The following is a 19,656-nucleotide window of genomic DNA, read 5'->3' on the forward strand; positions in this document are numbered from 1 at the left end:
ATTCCGGCCACTGCAGCCTCGACCTGCTGGGTTCCAGCGATCCTTCCGCCTCAGCCTTCCGAGTAGCCGGAATTACAGGCACATGCTACCATGCCCAGCTGATTTTTTGATTTATTGTAGAGATGAGGTTTCACCAAGTTGCCCAGGCGGGTCTCGAACTCGTGAGCTCAGGCAATTCACTCACCTCAGCCTCCCAAAGGCACGGGATTAAAGGCTGAGCCACCGAGCCTGGCTGAAAAGTAATTTCTTAAGCAAACCAGAATCATTATGGTATTCTGAAAATTACTCTTTAAAATTAAACGCAGTTTGAGTAGAGATTTTTTTTTCAAATCTAACTTCTATATGTAGGTTCCAACAAACAAACAGCATTATGAATGAAACAACTCAAACACCTCCCTCCTACTCTACACACTTCTGGAAAAGCTTTCAACAAAAGACTGGGAACAGCAAATAGCATTTGACTCACTTTGATGCTGTGCTTACCAGTCATAGCCATGAGGCCAGGGGTACTCCAAAATGGAAAAGCCACAAAGTAACATCTAGGGTTAACAGAATGTTTCCATTCTTTTGCCCTGGAAGCTGGAACTACACAGCAACTTCTGACTTACTCAGCACAGCCAACAAGTGGCAATGTATCCATTTCTTTGCAAAGAACAAACTAACTTGATTTTTGTGGAAGCTAAAATTGCAAACATCATACTGAGTTAAAGTGAAACAAAACAAAAATCAGAATTTTCAGCCCATGCTGTATCTTTAAAAAAATACATCCTAACTTTGACCCTAAGTGGATTAAAATGAAGTACGATTAATCTCTACCACCTCCTCCCTCCCCCACCGTCAACATCATGCACTGGCTATATTTTCCAGTCCAATTTCTTCATGGTAGAACACTTTCTCATGAGACTGCCTGTGGTCAGGGCTGACTATGTCACAGGAAAAATGCTTTTCATGATCTCTAGATCATACCCCTTCCAGGTCTTGCCTGAGCATTAAATGTGGACACACCCGGAAATTGTTAAACTATTTTAACAACAGGACATTTTCCCACCTTAAAAGTGGGATACTCTTTGCAGCCTACCTATGTCCCTAGGGTGTTCTGAGTATTAACGAGTTAACATTAGTCAGGCACTTTTATTTCTACAGACAAAGGGCTCTGTATAAGTACAAAGTATGATTATCCAACCTAACTGCCTTTTTGGAGAATCACCCGAGACTGACAACGAAAGAGGCGGAAAGGCAACCACTTCCATGGCTGTCCTCTCAAGTGCAAAGCCCCCTCCTCCCAGTTACGTGCAGGGTAGCACTGGTGAAAGCTGGCTGTCCGAGCCGCCGCTGCACTGTTCCCTTATATAGTCAATGAAGAGGGAATCCCTTCTGTGTGCATATTTTCAATCCACATTCCAACACAGTATAGGCAATGAAACACATTTGCGCTGTAATTTATAGGGCTTCATACAACTGGGCCGGGCACTGTGCTAGGATCATGCACAACATTTTTTTCCGGATATGAAGAACTGAGAAAGCCTCTACAGAAAATCACCCTGCTTTTTAAAAACATGCTAGTGTGTGCACATATATCAGTGAACGCCTATGTGTAAGGAATGATAGCTGAGTGTGATAGCTCACGCCTGTAATCCCAGAACTTTGGGAGGCCAAGACAGGAGGATCACTTGAGTCCAGGAGTTTGAGACTAGCCTGGGCAAAAAAGCAAGACCCCATCTCTATTTAAAAAAAAAAAAAAAGAATGTCTATACGCAGTCATACAAACCCTACCTAAGAACTAAAACTGAAAAAAAGATAAATTTTAGTTTGCTCATTTATAAATTGAAATTTAATGCGGATTTGAGCCTTTCCTTTGGCCTCTGGAGGACTGTTTGTGATAACGACAACCTTGACAATCATGAAATAGGCTAGAAGGTATTTTTGAGGTACAGAGAAGACATATAAGTAGACGCCTTGCGTTACAGCACCTGCTTGACAACTTGAAAGAGGGGAACAAAATGTTAGCCTCTAATAAATTATGTTGCACCCTGGCCACAGACACTCTGGTATACTTTCCTTTGGCTGGGCTGTTCATGTTCAGATCTCAGAATTAGAATACAGTCTTCAACAAAACTAAAGAAGAGCTAGTTATTTGTCCAGTGGTATCATTATTTAAAATAGCACACACCACACAGGAGAACTACTGAGGCAGGCCATACCTAAGCAAAGTATTTAGAAAAAGCCAAACAACTAGACAAACTAATTTGGGGCAGTTCTGTCCAATAAAACCACATGCCACAATAGGCTAATTCTCAGCAAAAAGCCTGGCTAATTCTCAGCAAAAAAGCCTGGCAGATTCTCAGAGGGCAAAAAGGCTCTTGAGCCTTAAGGGTTAACTCACTAGCCCTTCTTTTTTTTAGGCACATATAATTTCCTTTCATCATAAAACAATGCATTTATTATTTTCTGTATATCTGTTAAAGGGCATGGCTTTCTGAGTGGAAAACAAAACAGAACTTGGTCACATGTTTATTTGCTTCAGCTACTCCCTTCCCCTTCTGATAAATAATCAAACATGCCATCCAGAAAAAACAAAACCAGCGAGCTGGGAAATTTGATGGTCATCAAATAGACTGAGATACCAAGAAAAGCAGCCCACTGTTCCCACACTGAGTTTTCGGCCACGACACCTACACTAACATCTGAGTAAATACCTTCAGTCACTCTTTCCATTTTCCCTGCAATTACTCCTACTGTTAAACAAATTGTCCTTAAGGCTGTCACAAACATCTTATTTTTTCTCGCAAAGGAGAACAACTTCTGAACATTCAAAAAGCCATCATAGCCACAGCAATGTGCAAGCGTGCGTGCGCGCGCACACACACACGCGCGCACACACACACACTCACACACACACACAAACTTATCTTATGCATTTAAATGTTTCTTCCATGAGAGGTTTAGACAACTCCAGAGCATATTATTTCTTTCTCTCTTCTCATACATGTTGTTTTAGGCACTAAAATTTAAGGATATTTAGTCTGGGGAGTCACAAACAAGGTTCAGAGTACCAACAATTCTCTTAAGATCAAAGGAGCTAATTTTCCATTTCCTGTCTATTCCCTGACCTGAACATAGTTTAAAAAAAATTAGCACCTGGCTTACCAATTAAACTCAAGTTGGAGATTTAGGGGTGTGGGGACTATGGAGGGAAGAGGGGTGGCAAGAGGAATGACTCCAGACAGGAAAAGGTGGGACCTTTTTAAAAATGCCAAACCCTGTGTTCAAAAAGTCACTTCCACAGAAAGGACTAAGAGCAGTGACATCGTTCCTGCACACAGAGCCAAGAGGCAGCCCAGGTCCGAGGGCTTTTCCTGCCATACTAATGACCCACCGGGAAAATGGTGAAAAGACCTTCCCAACATCAAAGTTAACAGCCTCTCGGAAAGTGAGGCAGGCTTTCTCTTTCCCTTTGCAGCCCGCTCCGTTTAAGCAATAGTGATATGAATGAGATAATGACCGTGCGTGTTTCAGCAGTCTGACTTTTATTGGCATGAAATTGGTACAAATATTATTAAGACTGATTCAGAAATGATGACGGTGTCATGATGCAAACATCAGAGGACAATTCCATAGATGCAGAATGACAAAGGCTCCAACCCTGCATTCTCTTACGACTTGTGATAACAGGAAGAAAAAGAAGGCAACACGAAACCATGTCACAATAAGCACAGAGAGGTTCTCATCTACGCTCAGCCTATGCAACTATCCTGACAACACACGACTGCTTACTTAGCTGACCACGTCCAAAGACACATTTGAAAGCAAGAGTGAATTAAACAAGGAGTTAGAAGGAACAGGTCCCCTCAAAGCTCTAAAAAAGCAAAAAGTCTTTGACAGAGAGAGGAGGGAGGGGAGAGGAGAAAAGCCGTAAACAAGTTGGATCATCCTATTTTGCCCTTCACAGAACGTCTGCGCCAGAACGGATCCCTGGTTTAAAAGTTTAACCCAGCAAAAATGTTCCTTTTTCTCTGGACACTTACAGAGAAAATGAAGAGTTTGGCGGAGGGAGCTCGCACTGTCTGCCTTTGGCTTTCCGTCTTCTTGCTGTAGATGGGCTCTGGCTGTTTCTGTGAAGCGGGGGTTGCCGAGTGGTAAAAAAGATGTTTGAATAAACAGGAAGTGCTGTGCGGCTCAAGCACACTCGAGGAGAAAACACACTGGAACATTGCCCTTTGTAGGCAACCTGGGGTGGCTCGCCTCCACAGTAGCTGGCTGGGCTCTCACTCAATGACAAAGAAACCACAAGAATTCCTCAAGTAATTCTTCACTTTCAAAGTTGAAAGATCAGTTGGAGCTTGCAGGTAATTTTCAAAGTTGCATTTAGCACTTAAAGAAATCTACGAACGCCACACGGTCTCTAAACCGCTCCAGGTCTGCAGGCTGCAACACAGACATGCAGTGCACCCTGGCTCGACCAAGCCCTAGCCAAACACAGCCCATTCACGCAGACAAACACACACCAACAGGGTTTCGGGAAACCTGCTCTTGAGATATTTTTGTGGTGACATTTACATAGGCAGGATGCTTTTTAAAAAAAGAAGAAAGAAAGAAAATTCAGCTTTTGCAGACTTCTGAAGGGTTTGTCACATGCATTTTTTAAAGAACACAACGTCCGCATTCCAGGGATATGCCCTGGATCTTGCTTCAGCTGCTTTTCCTTTACATTTTCCTTCTCCGCGATCAACCAACTACCTGTTTGTCTCAAGATGCCTAGTTGCCTACTTGAACACTCCTTAGCCCGCCCCGAACTAATTATCAAAGTCCTGTCTTCTGTCACCGGAGTAACTCGACAGATACTGTAAAGAAAAGTAAACTGCGGAAGGCACAGCAAGTCAGCTTGAAAAATAGGATGAAGAGTTGAACAGCCATATTCAATAAAAAAAAAAGGAGGAAGAAAAGGATTCCTTCTGAAAATGTATTGCTGTTGTGGCAATGTTCTTCTGCCACGGAAACAACTGATTTGTTATTTAGCGTGGAATGCTGGACTGTCTGTCATCCAGGTGCTAATACTCGGCTAAAATAACTCATTGGGAGCTGTCAGTGGGATGTTTACATAGGCCCCAATCTTTTCTTCATAGAAGGAAATTTTTTACTGGAATTCATCTTCTTTTGATCTCACATTCAAAGCAACGGCAGCTTGATAGACATTCAAGTCTGAAAGCAAATCCAGACGCTGAAGATAAACCGCCAGAATATGACAGGCAGAAGCATCTAAAGCTTATAAAAATGAAGAGAACAGCATGTCGCCTGAGTATTACAATAGCAGAAATCAAGAGACATATTAGGTGGAACTGATCAGCCACAAAAACAGTTCAAAAGGCAGATCATAGAAACAGAGGACTAGGCTGGGGGGAAAAAAATGGGAAGGATCTGGTTTACTGCCTCACCTCCCTCCTGAGCCCACGATGCTCGCACGCCTGCGTCTCCACTTTTGGGAGGGGTGGAGTATCCAATGCAAATCTTCCTCTCTAACTCAGCCGGTCCAGTTACAGACCAGCAAGCGATTGCCTAGCAATCCATTCTCAGGGGGCAGGGGAGAAAGGCAGGCTCTTCCCGCGCTCAGTGTGCCACATGCTGCATTTTATCAGCAACCCCTTGCATCTGCTCGGTAGTGCCCTATCCAAGAGCACAAGGCCTGGGCGCCATGAAAGTGGGAGGTCAGGAAGCCCATCTCTCAAGAGAAGAGCTATGACGCGTTCGAGATGAGGCTGGGGTGCCCTTGGCAGTCCAGTTCCCTAAAATGGCAAGTGATGGAATGAACACAAATGCTCCAGCCTCAGTCACACAAATAGATGTGTTCTGACAAACAGATATGGGACTGACTGCTCAACAGATTGTAGCTTTTAAGCCAACCAGGGCAATTCTGCAAAGGAATTAGCACATGAACTTTCTGAAGAGGCACACGCTTTTTTTTTTTAAATAAAGCCTCTACTTTTAATTAAAGTCAGGGCATATAATGAAAAGTAATTCTCCTAACAATTTTGCACTTAGAGCAGTTTGTTAACAAACACTGAATGGAACAGGCAGCATCAGGTTGAAGGGCAACAGAATTCCACATTATAATTTAGCCTGCGGTTATTCCTGATTGCGAACACCCTCTGGGACTGCAGAGCAAGATCTTCTTTTGCTGCATGCTTGGATTTTTAAAATTAGTGCTCCCCTTTTTTTTGCATAATAAACCAACAGTAAAATATGAATTTAAAAATGTACAAACCAATTTTAAAAGCTGTAATCAGTTCAGGATTTGCCTTGTGCAAACAAGATTCCTGGTTAACTAAGTTACAAATATAAAAAACAAAACACACAAGCTAAGCAAAACCCTACTAGATTCTAAGACCGCTTTAAAAAAAAATACACCTTCTGTCATGCCTATACAACTATCAGATGGGCTAACGTTGATAATTTTGCTTTAAACTATCCTGGTTCAATCTGTTGAAGTCACCACTGTTCTTCTCTAACCTTAAAAAAAAAAAAGCAAACAAATAGAGTTGCTTTCAACACTTACACCAAAATTCTCCCAACTAAATATTCCATGTTGCTGTAATTGTTTCATTTACCCAAAACACAAAGAGGCTTACTGTGAAAAGCAAAATGCAAATTTCCTTATACATCATAAAATATTCTTCCTCTCCGAAGAATGCAGCCACTATCACTGAGAGCCAAGGAGCAACACTTGTTTCTCATGGCCATTAGAAGACTTAAAAAAAGGAAAGAAAATCTGCCACATATAAAGACCTTCATTAATATAATTAAATGACTGTTGGGTTTTTGTGATATAAACAACTTTTGATATGTCATTTAAAAACCTCATAATAACATCATTAAAGAGCTACCACTTTTAAAAGAGAAATTGTCTGCTCAGGGCCACGGAGTAGTCCTCTCGCTCTGGGCCTCTTCCTCCTCTCCCTTTCAGACTTCTCTTGGACTTGAATGTCACTGTAGACCTTGAATCCTTGAATGTGAAATGGCTTCACGCTAATTGCTCTAATTGCTTGAAGATGTGCAGGCAGGTGAAACCTGATTCCCGTGGCCATTGTAGAGACCAAGAACAACACAGGAATGTTTACACAGTGGTTTGATTTTAATAGACAGAAGGGCTGAGTTTAAGACAGCAAAAACACAGCTAATAGGTGACCTCTTAATGTAGTCCTCCTTCAGAAAAAAAAAAAGGACACACAACAAAAATACAATTTCATGTTCTAAAAGGCAGTGTCCTAAATACCAAGGTTATTTGCTTGACTCTTTGGAGCTGAGTACACGTTACATTGCACCTGACATTATACACCCGAAACTCTACCCCGAATACATTTTTTTTTACCACTTTCAAACAAAAAAGCACTTTATATGTCACTCACCTTACAAACAGATTATGACTCTATGGTATCTCTAAGTAAGTGCATTCATTTAAATTTTAAATTGAATATTTTTCACTACTCTAATACTCCTTATCCCTTAAAGGGGAAGGCGTGTGTGTCTCCCTGTTTATTCCTTTGCTTCCATTTATGGAATTCTTGACCCTTGAGGGCAGTTGAAGTTGAGCCCAAATCTTCTCACAATGGTGCTTTAAGCAAGTGTATAAGTTTTTGGTGTCCTTTTTCTTCGTGGCTGAGTGGGACTGTGGGCTCCTTCTCACTTAGAAGCTAAAGAGGCCATGAATGTAGCCAAAATAGTTATTCAACAACAGTGGCCACTCTCACTGGATGTTTTAATGACTTGGATTGGACACAGAGGTTTAGCAATGGCCCTCGAGGGTCCTCTCTTAACAGGGCACAAATGTAGCCAATGCTGGACAGGAAATACACAACAGCAAGGCCACAATGAAAATATAATAGCAGCTATAAGGTGTCATGAACAGAAGGAAACCCACAAAGGTCAGTGGCAGGTTTAGACAGGTGTCGAGACACACACATTATATATATATAAAAGGATTTGAATGTATAGAAACATTTCATATATAGCCAAGGAAACATTGCTGAACAAAAAAATAAGAATTAAATATCTACTACAGAAGAAAAAAAATGCTGCAAAACAATGAAATTATTTTAAAGTTAAGTTGGGCGATTAAAAGCCATAGAGGCTGGTTATAGTGGCTCACACACTTGTAATCTCAGCACTTGGGGAGGCTGAGGCAGGAGGATTGCTTGAGGCTGGGAGTTCAAGATTAGCCTGGGCAACAAAGTGAGAACCTGCCTCTACAAAAAATAATTATTATTTCAGCACACTTCCACGTGCCTGTAGTCCCAGCTGCTTGGTAGGCTGAGGCAGGAAGATCCCTGGAGTCCAAGAGTTCCAGGTTGCAGTGAGCTATGATTCTGCCCAGGAAACAAGTAAGACTCTGTCTCTTAAAAAACAAAAAAAGGAGGCCAGGCTCGTTGGCTCAACCTGTAATCCCAGCACTTTGGGAAGCCGAGGCGAGAGGATTGCCTGCGCCCACGGGTTCAAAACCCGCCCGGGCAACTTGGCGAAACTTCATCTCTACAGTAAAATCAAAAATTAGCTGGGTGTGGTAGTGCGCGCCTGTAGTTCCAGCTATTCGGAAGGCTGAGGCTATTCGGAAGGCTGAGGCGGAAGGATCGCCGGAGCCCAGCAGGCGAGGCTGCGGTGGCCGGAAGCGTGCCACTGCACTCCAGTCTGGGCGACAGAGTGAGACTCCAACTCAAAAAAAAGAAAAGGCAGTAGATATACCTTGTAAATGAGAACAGAGGAGGAGGTAATACCCCACAGCAAGGATTACTGTCTAACTGCTCTGTCAAGTGATGCTGTATATTAACGTCTGATGATGAAATGTAAAATGCAGAAGAAAGGGGGAAAAGTTCCTTTAAAACTATGAAAATATTTTAAATATATAAGCTAAGTGATAAATATAGGAACTCCCTTGATTGGACTATTTGTCCCCCAAATACTGAAGACAAAATAATGAAATAAAAATAGCTGTCAGAACATCCTTTCAAATCACAGGCACCTCACACATTTATAGACACTCATACCTTGCTCCAAAAGTTATAATACCTTATTAAGAAGTCATGCCCTCCCCTCTGAAAAAGGAGGGGGGAACCAGTATCCATTTAAAGATTAAGTATAAACTAGACCAAGCTAGTGAGAGGAACACAGAGGGAAAAAGTAAACAGGCCCCTACCCCCTGCCCCCCAAATAGTTCCCCTTTGAAAGTTCTAAGTGGTGAGTGCCTGGTACCAAAAGCCGCCCTGTTCCTTGGAGGGGTCAGCAAAGCTATGCTAAACTGACAGGTTCAGTTTACAGCAGGCCAGAACTTTGTTTGGATATACTGGCCTTGTTCACCGCCAGCTTAACAACAGATGGCTAGAAAACTTTCATTATGTTGCACAGGACTGAACTGCAAACAACCCAGAAAACTGTGAAAAGTTTAACTCCCTCTAAACCAATGTGCCAAACCAGGGCCTGCCCAGAGCTGGTGAACCAGCATAGGGCCAAGGGGACTGCGGAGCGCATGGTTAAAACAAAAATGCCCAAGGCATCAAGGCACCTTTCCAGACTCCAAAACTACAGCGACCCACCCAAGTCTGTATTTAACTGTTCAAAGGCCAGGCCTTATAAGGAGGTGCATCGACTGTGCGTTCTTTATTTTCCCAAAAATGTACTGTCAGACTTTCTCTCCCTCTGGAGAAAGAAAACCTTCCTCCAAACAATTCCCAATTCCCAAGCTCCCTTCCTGCCCTCCCTTCTCTTGGAAGTTGGGAGGACAGGACCAAATAGTCTCATCCTAACACCTAGAATTAAATATGATTTATCCAAATCTGTATATAATTTAAACATTCATTAAGTCAACTCAATCACACAAACCCTAATATCTCCTAATGCTCTGAGACAGGTTATAAATGCACCTTCAAAGGTTTAATTCAATTGGCAATCTGAGAAGTCTTATCACTAGAAATGTGTTATTTTCATATTATTCGAGAAATGAACAAATGTGTTTTCCACAAATGTATTTTAGAAGCTACCCTTTCCTGTTATTGAAAGAAAATTGTGTTTATTACTCCTTTAGCATAGTGTAAACTCATAAACGTCAACAGAGAGTACAAGGAAAACTGTCAACTAAATATTGTTTCCTTCATGAGCTGTTCTTCCAAGTCAATTACGCCTTTCAACTTCTGGGGCATTGTATGATAAACTGGCAGTAAAAATCATTCACATTAATATACCATGGTGCCTTGCCTGCAAAAGGTAATTAAAGAAGTAAATGACTCATAAGAATAGACATATTAGCTGCAAAATGAAAGGCAACTGAGCTGCCACATAAAAATATGTACCATTAAGATATTGCATTTTCATATTCCTGTAATCAGCTTCAGTAGACTAATGCTTATTTAATCCAGTTCTGTGCTAAGTCCATCAACAACTGTTTTTTGCTGTTTTCTCCTTGACTGAACATTATGAGAGCAGGTTTAGAATAAATACTGCAATGAGATTTTTGCATACCCAATTGAAGAACAGGTTTTTACATTTTACAATCTATTTTTCTTTCTCTCAGAAATACAACATAAAAAAGATTACTGGTAGAAAAAAATATATATATACACACACACACATATATTGCTCACTAGATATGTACCTTTAAATGGCAGAACATTTCAGGAAAATATTTGTCTCCATATTCACTATGTCTGACTTGTACTGCTATCAGCATAAGGGTGTCATGCCTCCACTGGCCAGATCTCAGCCTCCTTTATGGAGCACTCCCTTTTGTTAATAATGTCTTCCATTAGCGTTAGCAGGATGAGGGCAATTTATCCTTTGGCAGGGATGGAAAAAGAAGGGAAGAAATGAGGAGGGAGTTGGCGCGCGGGGTAGTGGGAGAGGATCTCAGTCTTGTCCAGTGGCCCCAGGGTCCTCTTCCTTCCAGGATGTTAGCTACCTGACTGGATAAACCCTTCTCAGAGAGAACTGAATTGAGTCTCAAATTAACTGCTCTATTTTCCAATCTCTGCCTTTCAAACTGACATTTTGCTCTAACCTTCGTATTTCTTTGTATTTTAGCACTTCATTGCGAGGCCAGCCAAGCCACAGAGAAACATCTTCCATGCAGTCTGAGATTTTTTGCTCCTCGCTCACTTATCTGATGCCGGAACCTCAATCTTGACCAGTGAGAAGGGCCCACCATTTGCACTATTAATATTTCTGAGAACATGAGATGCACAAAGTTCCCTGGAGACTAAAGAAATGCATGTTCTTGCTGTAGAAATTAGGGCTCTTTGTTGGTAACTGAAGCAGCCTAAGGCTTTTGGCCATTCAGTTTGGGAGTTTTAGCTTTTAAAACTCTCTCCCAATGCCAGCAGTGAAAATCGGCCCAGAAAACATCAGGGTGTCTGTTTTCTATCATGTTTGCCAACAATTCGCCCACTTTCAATCACCTCTACATGCATATGGATGATGGTCACTAACTTTTCAAAGCATTCAAAAGATATGTCTCACCTTTTTTGGTGCAAGATCATGGGCTTTCAACAAAGATACAGTTCTAGATTTCTATATAGGTTGTGCCTTCTCCCCATCCCTCCTCTTGTGAATACAGAAATCTCTTGGCTTTAAAACTAATGAGCAGCCAGCCAGGCCTTCGAGGACAGTCCCAGATGTGAGGATGGCCTTACAAGGACCCTGGGCGATTTATTTATTTTTTCCTAGTTGTCGGAACTGTGGAGAGTGCCTCCCAGATTAGGGCTGGATCTCGCCTTGTAATGTATGAGTGCCTCAGCGTTCCAGCAGACACCACATGGAACCACAATTAATGAGCTCTAGTCCTTTTTCTAATTAAGGAACAAAGGTTCCTGTGTGCACAGAATGGTGACGCTGTCTGGAAAACACACGTGGAGAAAGAAGCGCATGCTTCTAATTGCCTCAAAATGGGATTTTTAATATTTAGGAACATAATGGGAATGGGAAATAAGCTCATTTCCAACATCCTTTACAAATAAGCCTTTACGAAATATTGTTAGCTGCTAATAATACATCACTATCAAAAATGGAAAGTCATGAATACAACGCCTGTAACCTCTGTATTCACATGAATTAACCTATATGTACGAATACAATGATACATGAATTAGTTTTAAAAATAAAAGGCCCTCCTCTGAAAAAGAAAGGTGAGAAGGCAGCTCCTCTGAGCCTGATACTCCTCAGACCTTAGCAGATTAGGATTCAAACATGTAATTAAGAAAGATAACCCCAGTTTTTATAGTAATTAGGGGCTGTGGGAAATAGGATACTATCTCTCAAAAGTGTTACAAATATACCACACTTCTAAATAACCTGCAATGCTTGGAAAGTATACTCACTACCAAGGGCAAAGCTGCTATGGAGTGAGGGAACAGTAAATGACAGACTGGCGTTCAAGTCCATTAGCTGCTATGTGATAGGAGCACATTCACTAGCACGCGACCTGTGAAAAATCTTAGATCTCTTTAAATCTTTGAATTGGATTACTGCATTAATTCTTAAGAACTGCAATCCTTCAAGCAAGTCAAATTACCCTCATTAACAGTGGAAAAACTGCCTCTGCAATAAGTTTTTTAAAAAAAAGATATTTATTACCTATAATCACTTTCACATACTTCACCTAGAAATATGATGAACGGATGCCAACAACTCTGAAAATGGCATCCTGATTTCGCATATTAATTTGGGTTAAAGTAAAATGAAAGCATTTGCATGCTACTTACAATCTTTTTCACATCTACAGGAAATTTCCTTTCATTATCACAAGCCTCAGATAAGCAGCCAACGGCTCCATTTTACAGGAGGGAAGACTGGGGCCTACATAGAGGTATGAGGCCAGTTGTCTAAACTTTTTCAGCTAACCTGGGACAAAGCAAAGTCTCCTGGCCCTCTGTTCTGGGCTTATTCTACTGGAATTAAATCAGAAATTCAGCCTCACCATGCCATTGGAATACAACGCACTGACTTCTCTCCATCACATTTAGGGAACGAAAAGACAGCCAAAATAAATGAGAAGACAGGAAAGACAGGAAAGCGATTTCAAGGGTAGAAATGATACCCAGAGTAAATACTACCAGAGGAGTTGCCACAATTCTTCCATCGCCACATTTGTGATTACAGTTTAACCTGCCTAGAGAATTCATTGAATATGTCCTTTTAGAGTGATTTTTAAAAAGAAAAGAAATGTTAACTGATCGACTCTGCCCTCCTTACTCCCTAAAATGGTCTCCTCTGAAACATGATGGCAGCTTGACCGACTTCGAACAACTTTGGGCGCTTGATGGGAAATGAACTCTTTGAAGCCCACTGACTTTTGCCCCTTGGCTCCCTAGACACGACTGCTTTGGTTCTATTCCTTCCAGCACAAGCCAGGACAGGAGTCCTTACCCAGTGCAGGCAACCAAGTGGGATGGGGTTGGGCAGAGACAAGCCTGTCTGCGTCGACTGAAACAGACTATCTTTATAGTGTGTTAAGGGACAGTGAAAAGTGAACAGGCAGCAGTTGTTTCCCAGACTTGATATGAATCAATAATTCTAAACAGCCCCAATAAAATGCTAACTGGAGTTCGTAATAAAACACAGAGGCACCACAAGGTTCCGAAGTGCCTTCTGAATCATAAAAAAAAAAGAAGATACAACTGCTCGGTTTAGTTGTATATGAAATATGCTTATTTCAATCTAAAGGTTGGAAGCGAGGTAGTCCTTACTTAATATATGATGATAAAATCAATTAAGTAGAATATCATCGGCAATGATCCTAAAATCTGCTGTTTTTTTTTTTATTTTTATTTTTTTACTGTTATCCAAGAAGGCCAGGTGCTGTGGCTCATGCCTGTAATCCCAGCACTTTGGGAGGCCAAGGAGAAAGGATTACCTGAGACCAAGGGCCCGAGACCAGCCTGGACAACTTGGTGAGACCTTGTCTCTACAATAAATCAAAAAATTAGCCAGACATGGTGGTGTATGCCTGTAGTTCCAGTTACTTAGAAGGCTGAGACAGAAGGAGCGCCTGAACCCAGCAGGTCAAGGCCACGGTGACCATGAGCATGCCACTGCACTCTAGCTTGGGTCACACGGTAAGACTCGAACTCAAAAAAAAAAAAAAGGTTATCCAAAGTGTTGGGGACCAGAAGTGTTTTGAATTTCAGATTTTTCTGAATTCTGGAATATAAGCATACACCTAATGAGATATCTTGGAGATGGGATTGTAGTTTAAACCTGAAATTCATTTATGTTTCATATAGACCTTATACACAAGACCTGAAGATAATCCTATACAATACTTTCAAGTATGTTGTGCATGAAACAAAGGTCTGACTGTGTTTCAACTGTGACCTATCACATGTGGAATTTTCTACCTGTGGCATCATGTTGGCACTCAAAAAGTTCCAGATGTTGGATTTTTGGATTAGGGATGCTCAACTTGTAACTTTCAAACGCTACCTTTGTTAAGATGAACATTTCAATTGCACACTAGGTTTACAGAATCATGGTTAAAATAATATAGTCTAATAATGATGAGAATAGCATTTACCAATCTCAATTTGTGTCAGGCATTCACTATCCTTCTATCTTTCCAGTGACCTTTCAGGGTAAGAATTGTCATACCCATCTTACAGAGTAGGAAAACAAGGTTCAGGATGGTTGACTATGTTGCCCAATGCCAAACAGCTTCTAAATGAGTCTTCACATACTACGACTGTTTGAAGGGGAAGGTGAAGTTAGGAGAAAATCCAAGAGAGAAACTGTTCAAAATAAGACTGGGAGGAAAAGCGGCATTTGTGTTGGGGCATTAAAATTTTGTGAAGAAGCCAGGCAAGGTGGTGTGCACCTGCAGTCTCAGCTACTTGGGATGCCGAGGCAGGAGGATTGCTTGTGGCCAGGATTTTGAGCCCATCCTGGTCAACAGAGTGAGACCCTGTCACTCTACAAAAAAAAAAAATTGCCAAGAAACTGTGCTCCAAATATCAGACAGCCCGTGACCTGTAGACTTATGCCACCTACCTCCTACCTCCAGTGGCACCACATGTTTTGAAGGACAATACAAAAATTATTCCTCTCCAGCACTACCAGTTGTAGACCCTACACTCCTTCTAAGAGTTTTGCGACTGTCAATCAGGTACCTTTAAACAAGAAATGTTTCAACAGTGACCTCATGGTTAACTTGGTTTCACTACTCAAGCAACCTTTCAAAACAAATGTTAAAGTTAACCATTCTACAGGCACCAGAACATTATCTTCTATTTACACATCAATTAAACACACACATTTTTGGTGTCTGCTTTGTACTAAGCACAGTCTAGGCACTAGGCCTAGGAAAGAGAACAAGACAGACCTTGCCCTTCCCTTACTGAAATTACAGTCTGGTGGGAGATGGAGTTAAGACACAGGCTATCAATACATCCAGAAAAAATTTTTTTTTGAGTCGGAGTCTCACTCTGTCGCCCAGACTGGAGTGCAGTGGCAGCTCCCGGCCACTGCAGCCTCGACCTGCTGGGCTCCGGCGATCCTTCTGCCTCAGCCTTCTAAGTAGCTGGAACTACAGGCACGTGCTACCACGCCCGGCTAATTTTTTGATTTATTGTAGAGATGAGGTCTCACCAAGTTGCCCAGGCAGGTTTCAAACCCGCGGGCTCAGGTAATCCACTCACCTCAGCCTTCCAAGGCGCGGGATTACAGGCTGGGCCACTGAGCCTGGCTTCAGAAATAATTTGAGTCACTAAGAAGGAAGCCTCAGAGAGCCTTAATAAAAGTACACCACCACCCAACTTCTTGTTTTTAACTTACTCTAGATGAATCCAGCAAGGGATTCATCAAGGAGGTGATATTAAAATGAAACTCAAAAACAGGTAAGGAATCAAATGGCCAAGGGGCAAAGAGATGGAGCAGAGGCTGAAAAGGAAGGATGAAACAATGCAAAAGAAATTAACTTACTGATTGGTTTTAGTGATATACAATTGTGTTGCTCGACTAATACTATGTCTTCCTCATTCTCCTGCAATCCTTTTATTTTTTTATTTTATATTTTTGAGTTGGAGTCTCACTCTGTCACCCAGACTGGAGTGCAGTGGCCGCTCCCGGCCACCGCAGCCTTGACTGCTGGGCTCCAGCAATCCTTCCGCCTCAGCCTTCCAAGTAGCTGGAACTACAGGCATGCGCTACCATGCCCGGCTAGTTTTTGATTTATTGTAGAGATGAGGTCTCGTCAAGTTGCTTAGGCAGGTCTCGAGCCTGCGGACTCAGGGAATTCACTCACCTCGGCCTCCCAAAGTGCTGGGATTACAGGCTGAGCCACTGAGCCCAATTAAAAATAATTTTTTAAAAATTTTAACCTACTTTTCTGTAGTAAAGACAAGATCTCACTATACTGCCCAGACTGGTCTCAAACTCCCAGACTCTAGCGATCCTCTTGCCTCAGTCTCCTAAAGTGCTGGGATTACAGGGGTCAGCCACCACACCCAGCCCTAAAAATATGATTTTAATCAAATGACCTAATAAGTACAAAATGCATTATATTTTCAAAGAAAAAACCTATAAAAAACATTAAAGAACTGATACAATTACTATGGAAAACAAATACCTTGGAATAGGCTTTTGTTCCTTTCTGTCTTTACCTTTTTAAATGTTGTAATGTAGTACAGTAGGCAAAATTCTAATACAATCCCACATTCCTATGCCTGGTATACACACCCATTCCCAGAGTAAATCAGACACTAATCTAGGTGTTATGTAAAGGGCTTCTATGGTTGTATTGTGGTCCCAAATCAGATGCCCTTAAGAAAGGGAGATTAAGCCGGGCTCGGTGGCTCAGCCTGTAATCCCGTGCCTTTGGGAGGCTGAGGTGAGTGGATTGCCTGAGCCCGCGGGTTCGAGACTCGGAAGGCAGAGACCGAAGAATCGCCGGAGCCCAGCAGATCGAGGCTGCGGTGGCCGGGAGCGGCCACTGCACTCCAGTCTGGGCGACAGAGTGAGACTCCAACTCAAAAAAAAAGAAAGGGAGATTATCTGAGTGGGCCTGACGTAATCACATGAGCCCTTTAAACAGGAGTTTGGTGATCAGAGATGAAGGAAATCAGAGATTTGAAGCAGGAGAAACATTTGATGTGTCACCGCTGGCTTCATGGAGGAAGAGATGAAGTGGTCAGTGTCTAGATGTTGAGAGTAGCCGTAGGCTGACAGCCAGCAAGGAAATAGGGGAGTTCAGTCCTACACCCACAAGGAACTGAATTCTACCAGCAACGTGAATGAGCTTAGTAGCAGTCTTCCCCAAAGCCTCCAGAAGAGATCAGTCCAGCATGGACCACAGCCTTCTGATTCTCTGAGCTCCTAAGTGGGTGCTAAAGTAGTGGCGGTCTGGTATGAAGCAACTAAAAAACAAACACACGTGGAAAAAGATGAACTCACGATGCCTGCATCTAAGGTTTATGAGTTTCTCTTAATGAACAAGAACTCAAATGGGAGGGAGGAGGGAAGAGGGACAAGGGCAAAGCAGGGCTTACATTCTAGACCCAAGTGGATCAAAAGTTGGGTCCAGGGCAACCCAGCCACTTCTCTCTCTATGGGACTCACTTTCCCCATTGTGAAAAGGTGGTAATAAGAATGGCTGGTGGTGAGGGCTGGCGTAGGAAAACGCTGGTGAGAACAGTGGGAAAGCTGTAAAGCACAATCATTTTTGTCCTCTTTTCTGAGCCGTTTGGAATTCTAGTTTCCTTTTCCAATTTTTCCAGTTACCCTAGTCTAATAATGATCAACACACAAATATGGAATTGTCCTTGGCTGGGGAATCGCAGGAGCCTTCCAAACCACTGTGGATCTTCTGGGCAACCCACCCAGTGTTATGGAGGGACCTTCCTGGGAAAAAGTGAACAGAGATCAGCATGTGTCCCTGGGAAGAAAGATCTGTCTCCTATCTTCCCTTCACTCTTTTTTGTATAGTCTTTTAGAAGATAAAGCCAGAGGCCTGGGTTCAAATCCTGGCTCCACCCCTGACCTTGGGCAAGGGATCTAACCTCTCTGCACTACAGTTGTCCCACGTGTAAAAGGGGAATAATAACAACACTTCTTTTTCCAAGGTTGTTGTGAGGAGAAATTGATTTAAAATACACAAAATACTTAAGACAGCATCCAGCACTTTGTAAACACGTACAAATGTCATTATTATTACTTTTACTATTGCTATGATTGCAGAATAGGGTTTTTTGGGTGGGGTGGCACAGAAAGTCTGTTATCCTCCTAAGGAAATTTAGAAGCTAGGGCTCAGTAAATATGTAAACATATATTCATAATAAGGATTTTACGACTAATGACTTTTCAGGGTAGACCATAAAACCCATCTAACCTTTCATGAACAAGTAAGGAAACCCCCTTCACACTCACAATTTTGTCACATAATTTTATTTTTACTCAGAAGGGGGAGTAAACCTCGGTTTATTGCCTTTTTTGTTTTGTTTTTTTGAGTTGGAGTCTCACTCTGTCACCCAGACTGGAGTGCAGTGGCCACTCCCGGCTACCACAGCCTCAACCTGCTGGGCTCTGGTGATCCTTAGTCTCAACCTTCCAAGTAGCTGGAACTACTGGCATGCGCTATCACGTCCAGCTAATTTTTTGATTTATTCTAGAGATGAGGTCTCACCAAGTTGCCCAGGCAAGTCTCGAACCCGCGGGCTCAGGCAATCCACTCACCTCAGCCTCCCAAAGCACAGGATTACAGGCTGAGCCACCGAGCCCGGCTGCCTTTTTTATTTTTTGTTTGTTTGAGTTGGAGTCTCACTCTGTTGCCCAGGCTGGAGTGCAGTGGCATGCTCACAGCCACCCTAGCATCAACCTACTGGCTCCGGCGATCCTTCCGCCTCAGGCTTCCAAGTAGCTAGAACTACAGGCGCACTACCATGCCCAGCTAATTTCTTTTTATTTATTGTAGAGACAAGGTCTCACCAAATTGCCTGAGCTGGACTTGAACTCGCAGCCTCAGGCAATCCACTCGCCTGGGCCTCCCAAAGTGCTGGGATTACAGGCTGAGCCAACAAGCCTGTGTCAGTGTATTGCTTTTTAACAACTAGTTTGGGCAACATCAGCAAAGAGGATTCCCCTCCTAAAAGGGCATGAAAAGCTAAGGAATTTCAGCAAGAGGGTCAGAGACAAAAGCAGCCAGAAAGAGAAGGCAATAGTAAAACAAAGGCTGACTCCAGCTCCTGCACACAGATTTTTTATCTTAATTCGTGCACTCACTGAACTCTGTGGCCTTTCTCTCAGGCTGGAGGGGGAGCCAAGAAATCAGCTCTCCCCAAACCTACAACTTAGTGTGCAAGGCAGTGTGGGCGGGGCGTTGAGAACCCTTAAAGGAGCATGAAACGGCCAGGGAGAGGTGTCCCTCTCACAAGTCTCCACACCTGAGCCTAGAAGGATGCATCTCTCTAGCCAGGTGAAGTGGGTCAGCAGACAATTGGGCAGGACAGGTTCTGGGCAAAGGGCGGAGTGTGCACAGGTACAAATACAAAAATGACCACAAGAACTTGGGACCTGCTAGGTGTGGTGGCTCATGCCTGTAATCCTGGCACTTTGGGAGGCCAAGACGGGAGGATCGCTTGATCCCAAGAGTTCAAGACCAGTCTGGGCAACACAGCAAGACCTCGTCTCTACCCAAAA

The 19,656-nt window shown here is 42.6% G+C and overlaps 1 protein-coding gene across 6 annotated transcripts in view; it reads right to left on the reverse strand.

Annotated features, from left to right (window-relative positions):
• FOXP1 (forkhead box P1) overlaps positions 1–19,656 on the reverse strand; it is a 614,874-nt gene that overhangs the window by 169,399 nt on the left and 425,819 nt on the right. The window contains exon 1 of one of the 6 annotated variants that reach the window (XM_021714902.1): positions 4,026–4,827. The exons of 4 other annotated variants lie outside the window; for them this stretch is intronic. In XM_021714902.1, the coding sequence (XP_021570577.1) occupies positions 4,026–4,211 (186 nt within the window). In that variant the 5' untranslated portion in view covers positions 4,212–4,827. Of the gene's footprint in view, positions 1–4,025; positions 4,828–19,656 lie in introns of those variants that run through there. One more of the 6 variants, XM_021714903.1, reaches the window with a different exon arrangement.

Source organism: Carlito syrichta, unplaced genomic scaffold, assembly GCF_000164805.1.
Source record: "Carlito syrichta isolate Samal-C Ts95f unplaced genomic scaffold, Tarsius_syrichta-2.0.1 Scaffold305868, whole genome shotgun sequence".
NCBI classification, from domain to species: Eukaryota; Metazoa; Chordata; class Mammalia; order Primates; family Tarsiidae; genus Carlito; species Carlito syrichta.